Source organism: Nannospalax galili, unplaced genomic scaffold (genome assembly GCF_000622305.1).
Source record: "Nannospalax galili isolate Female #2095 unplaced genomic scaffold, S.galili_v1.0 scaffold132, whole genome shotgun sequence".
NCBI lineage: Eukaryota > Metazoa > Chordata > Mammalia > Rodentia > Spalacidae > Nannospalax > Nannospalax galili.
Genome location: NW_008332644.1, coordinates 2,635,599 through 2,640,770, shown reverse-complemented (window position 1 = coordinate 2,640,770; position 5,172 = coordinate 2,635,599). Strand labels below are relative to the sequence as shown.

Sequence of the window (5,172 nt, the reverse complement as noted above, 5' to 3'; positions counted from 1 at the left end):
GGTAAAAATAAGGATAAATTTTGAGGATATTATCTGAGAAAAATATGTTAGGTACAGAAAGACAAGCAGTATATAAGTGAGTCTAAAAAATAAAGATAAGCATACAGCTACAGAGAGGAAACTGAATATTACCAGGGACGGGAAGTATAGAGGAGCAGGGGAAATATTGATCAAATACTTAAACTTTTAGTTAAAAGATAATTCATCATGGGGGTTCAGCATATCTACTACTGTTGGGAGCAACATTAAAATCTTGAACTTAAGGAATCTACATATCAAGTTTTCTCAGCACAAAAAGATCTGAGAGGGTAGGGGTGGGTATGATCAAAATACGTTGTATACATGCCCAAAATTCTCAAAAATGAATTTTAAAAAGAGCTAACTGAGGCAATGTATGTATTATATAACCTGACTGTAGTAGAAAGTTTTAGTCTATATAGTTTTATATATAAAGCACTGCACTGGAGCTGTGGAGATGGCTCAATAAAGGCTTCTCTGCTTGCCCTTCCAGTCCCCAATACCCACATGAAACAGCTACACATGGTGGTGCATGCTGCAGTCCCAGTGCTGGAGAGTCAGGCAGGAGAATCCCTGGGGCCTGCTGGAGAGTCAGAGAGCTTGCAGGCCAGCCTACTCAGCAAGCACCAGGTCCCAGAGAGAGACCTTTTCTCAAAATACAAGGTGAACAGCATCTGAGGAAAGTGGCCAATGCCATCTTTGGCTTCCACACCCTCACACACACACGCACCCTTCATCTGATCATGCACACACACACACACACACACACACACACACACACACGCACGGACAAAAAAAAACATATTGTACACCACATATATGAACATACACAATATTTTATTTATCAATTATATTTCAGCAAGTATGGATGAAATTAAGTGCAAGTAAACCAATAACTAGGCACATGAAAATTTCATGTAATAACTGTGATTAAAATGGAAAATCCAAATTCATATTATCTTTATGGATCCAGAGAAATTATAAAGAGGAAGCTGAATTAAAGCCACAATAGGATATTTATGAAAACTGTCCTTAATTATTTAGAGTAAATTAAAATATTTTCAAAAGTGAACCTTAAAAGGTATTATCCCACAGGAGCTTCTTGTGAATCTACTTCAGGATGGAGGAAGTGTTCACAACATTAAGGTAAAGAGACAAGGAAAGAGGAATTCATATAGGAATATTAAATTATAAACTTCACAGTTCTTGACAGCAGAAGATCAAAAGAATACAAATACCATATGTGCAACTCCTCAGATTTTACTTAAAATTCTTGCCACCTGGACAATAACCAGAGTCAGAAGAAACTGTTTTTTAGGGAAAAAATAATGAGCATTTTTTAAAACTGATGGCACTTAGACTGCATGCTTTTCAGCATACTGATTACTCTTTTATCAGAACTGATTTGTATCAAAGGACTAAATGTGGGATAGATGTTGAGTACGAACTTCTGAAAAGTCAGGATGACAGGATTGTACACCCATAACAGGGTTGAGGCCAATGAGATGATGAAGTCTACCCAGTACATGACCACAAACAAACCCACCAGAAGCAGGATGGTCTGGGTGGCCCTTTTCTCAGGGGAGGCTCTGGAGTTGGAGCTGTGGAGATGCTGGTGTCGCCTTTGATGTCTGTACAAGATAAGCAGCATGTATGTACTTGTGGTCAGCATAACTCCTACAAGAAATACATCCCTACAGGTTGTCAGTGTTAAAATCAACTCCCTGATGATTTTGTTCATGGGGAAAAGTGAGCAATATTTACTGACTTTCAACTGGTTGATCTCACTTGTGTTGGTAATAGCACCAACGTAGAAGATCCGGTTACTACTGAAAGATAAATTGAGAGACCAAATACAGAAGAAAACATGGATCATATATCTTTTTAGTTTATGTTTAAATTTTGCCAACAAGGAGGTATTGGGACTGATGGTCACAGCCTGAAACACAGTCAGGAGGCAGGTGGTGCAGATGGAAAGGCCTCTCATCACCCTATTTATGTAAAAAATTGCCTTACAGTTGAAGTCATTCCCAAAGTTCAGAGACTCAAGTACATCTGTAAACCAACTATCCATTGCAGTGAGGACCATCATTATGTGGATAAAAGTCAGCTGACAGAAGATCAGGTCTATGGGCTTGTGCCCATGACGTAGGATTGTGCACATATAAAAGAAAAAGAGAAATATATTGGCTAAGATTCCAAGACTGGCTTGGAAATAAAGGACGTTATTTAATGAGGACATAAATGGAAAGTGCATTCATTTTAACAGCAGAGGAAGCAGATTTCGTGAATCTGGAAAAAATAACAGCACACATCATCCTTCTTCACTGGTCCGTATGTCCATACCATCATTTTTATTTTACTTATTTTTAATGAACATGTATCTTTAATATTTTTATTTTTGGTTTTTTGAGACAGGGTCTTCCTGTAGCCCCAGATGGCCTGGAACTCACTATGGAAACCAGACTGGCCTGGATCTCAAAGAGATCCGCCTACCTCTGCCTCCCAAGTGCTGGGATTAAAGGCATGCACCACCACACACTGTGTATATCTCTTTAACTTTTGATAATCTGGACTATGCGTTATAGTCCACATTTCTATATGTCTACCCAGGTATCTAGCTGTATGTGTAACATATTGTAAATATTAAAATATATAACAAATGCATTTAAGTCACAGCTATAGAGAATGCACACTTTATGTGCCCATGTTGCACATGGCCTCATGTCTTAGAAATCAAATCCTTATTGGTTTACATTGCCTTGTGTTATATAGTAATAAACACAAACTATTAACCATATTTGTACAAGTGAATGAAAATTAAGTTAATATGGAAAAATAATTACAATATTTTTCCTCAAAAGATCAAGTAAATTAGCCTCACATTCCATGACTTTGATACACTCCATTTTGCCATTCATGCTTTTAGACTCACAATTCTAGTGGAGTCACTATGATAATTCATGATAATGTCTCTATTTTAATCAGTAAAATGTCAATCTCAATTCATCTGTTTCTTATGTTCCTTTTGCCATAAAATCTTTTACTCCCAGGATCAAGAATTGAGAATATGGACACAGGTGGGGATCATTAGCCTACGTCCCAAACCCTGGTAATTTTATGAGTGGTCCTGAAGTTTCCATTCCATAAAAACTTTGTGAAAGTCATTTATCTCAGATCTAAATAATTCCCAGCTATCAAGGCAAACACTATTTTTTCAACACATTATGACAAGTGTGAGGTTGATGAAGATGACTATATAGAGATCCTGTTCTTGAATTTCTATTTAATTCAGTGCATTGAAGAATGTATATGTCTCCAATAAGGTCTCCGCTTTTATCACACACCAGTATCCAGACACCATTTTAAAATTTCACCGAAAATTCTTGCCATTGGTGCCTTATGTCAATTCTTTCACCTAGTTACCAGTATCATTTTATTGAATCAATTTAATTCAAAAATTTAAAGAGCAGCTTTGTAATAGAAAAATGCAAAACTAATACATTGACTCAGATTCTTGTGAGATAAAAGAGTTCCCAAATAATTTTCAAACGCATATATATTCCACATACAAAATGTGTGTGTGTGTGTGTGTGTATATATATTTAGCATTGTGATATCGCTGTCACTACTTGAACAAACATAGACTGAAGTTACTAATTAAAAGTCATGCTAATTTTAACCACAAAAATCTTTGTAGTTTATACAGTTCAGCTAACAATAGTATGGAAATGGCAACAAAGAAGTTGGTGACTGAGACTATTCTAAAACCTCCACACACATATAAATCTAAAGCACACATTGTATATTTGAAGTATTTATTTTTGCTCTTCCTTAAAAAGCTTAATCTACTAAAGGAGCACATTCATCCCAAATGCCAAAGTTGAGCTGGGCATGGTGGCACATGCCTTTAGTTCCAGCACTCGGGAGGCCAAGGCAGGTAGATCTCTGTAAGTTCAAGGCTTGCCTGGTGTACATAGTGAGTTCCAGGCCAGCTGGGGCCACAGAGAGACTCTCAAAAAGACCAAAAAATAAAAAATAAATAAATAAATAAATAAATAAATAAAGCCAGAGTCAAACGTCTGATTCTTTCACCAAAATTTTAAGAATTAGAGCCCAAGTCCAGTTAAAAAAAATTGTAAATGGACCAACGATATATAATAATCATTTATTATTAATTACATATCTAGAATTTATTAATATAATTCATTATTATAAGCCATAAAGTAAAAAGATAACAAAACAAGGTTAAAGTAAGCTAAAATGTTTCTTTTCTCATCCCAGCAATACACAGTTCAACCTATTTCATATCCGTTGCTCTATAAATGTCTATATTACATACCAAAAATGTCTATTAAATACCATGTCTGGTTCATCAAATGGCATCTTTCTCTGGAGTTTACTGGGGATGAAACAGGACAAGAAAAGACCATAGTTGCCATGGTTAAAAACTGATAGATAAAATATAATGCTTTATCTCAGAATTAAGCAACTAAAAGTTGTTAGCATATGTGTGCACTGAGAAAACTCACTTATTTCATCTGAAAACTTTTTTGCAATGCTGGGGTCAAACATTCTAGGAAAGAACTCTAGAACATGCCCTCAAACTTTGTGTTTTTGTTTGCTTGTTTATTGTGGTTTGTGCTTTTATTTTTAGACAGGATCTCACTCCATAGCCATGCTGGCCTTGGCCTTGCTATGTAACCTAGGATGTTCTCAAATTTTATGCTCCTTCTGCTTCAACCTCCTGAGTGCTGGAATTACAGGTGTATACCCCAATCCTGGCAGATTAATTTTATAATTAAATGCTTATCATATATTTTATTTGATGATTCTACAGTCCCATCGTAGAAGAATCAAAAGATTTTAAATAATGTAATGCTAACCTGGAAGTCAGAGAATAGGAAAACATCAAACATAAAATCTCAGAGTAGCACAGTGCCAAAGAAAACTGGACCCTCTCTGGTACATTAAATACTTGTAAGTGCTTGCACATCTCCACAGTCAGTAGGAGAATGGAGATCAGGGCTGCTCAGGCTTACACTGCAGCACTGGAGCACATTCAGAACAGAACAGAAAATGATCACTGTGTTCCTGGCTTTCACAGTACACTCTCCTAAGTGCTATAACCCCCAAGTGTACCCATAAACACTC

The 5,172-nt window shown here is 36.3% G+C and overlaps 1 protein-coding gene across 1 annotated transcript; it reads right to left on the bottom strand.

Annotated features, from left to right (window-relative positions):
* Positions 1–1,271: 1,271 nt before the first annotated feature.
* LOC103729467 (putative vomeronasal receptor-like protein 4) lies at positions 1,272–2,260 on the bottom strand. Its single transcript, XM_008827548.2, is given in 2 exon segments — positions 1,272–1,399; positions 1,402–2,260. Coding segments are annotated over 2 exon segments (987 nt in total).
* Positions 2,261–5,172: the final 2,912 nt, after the last annotated feature.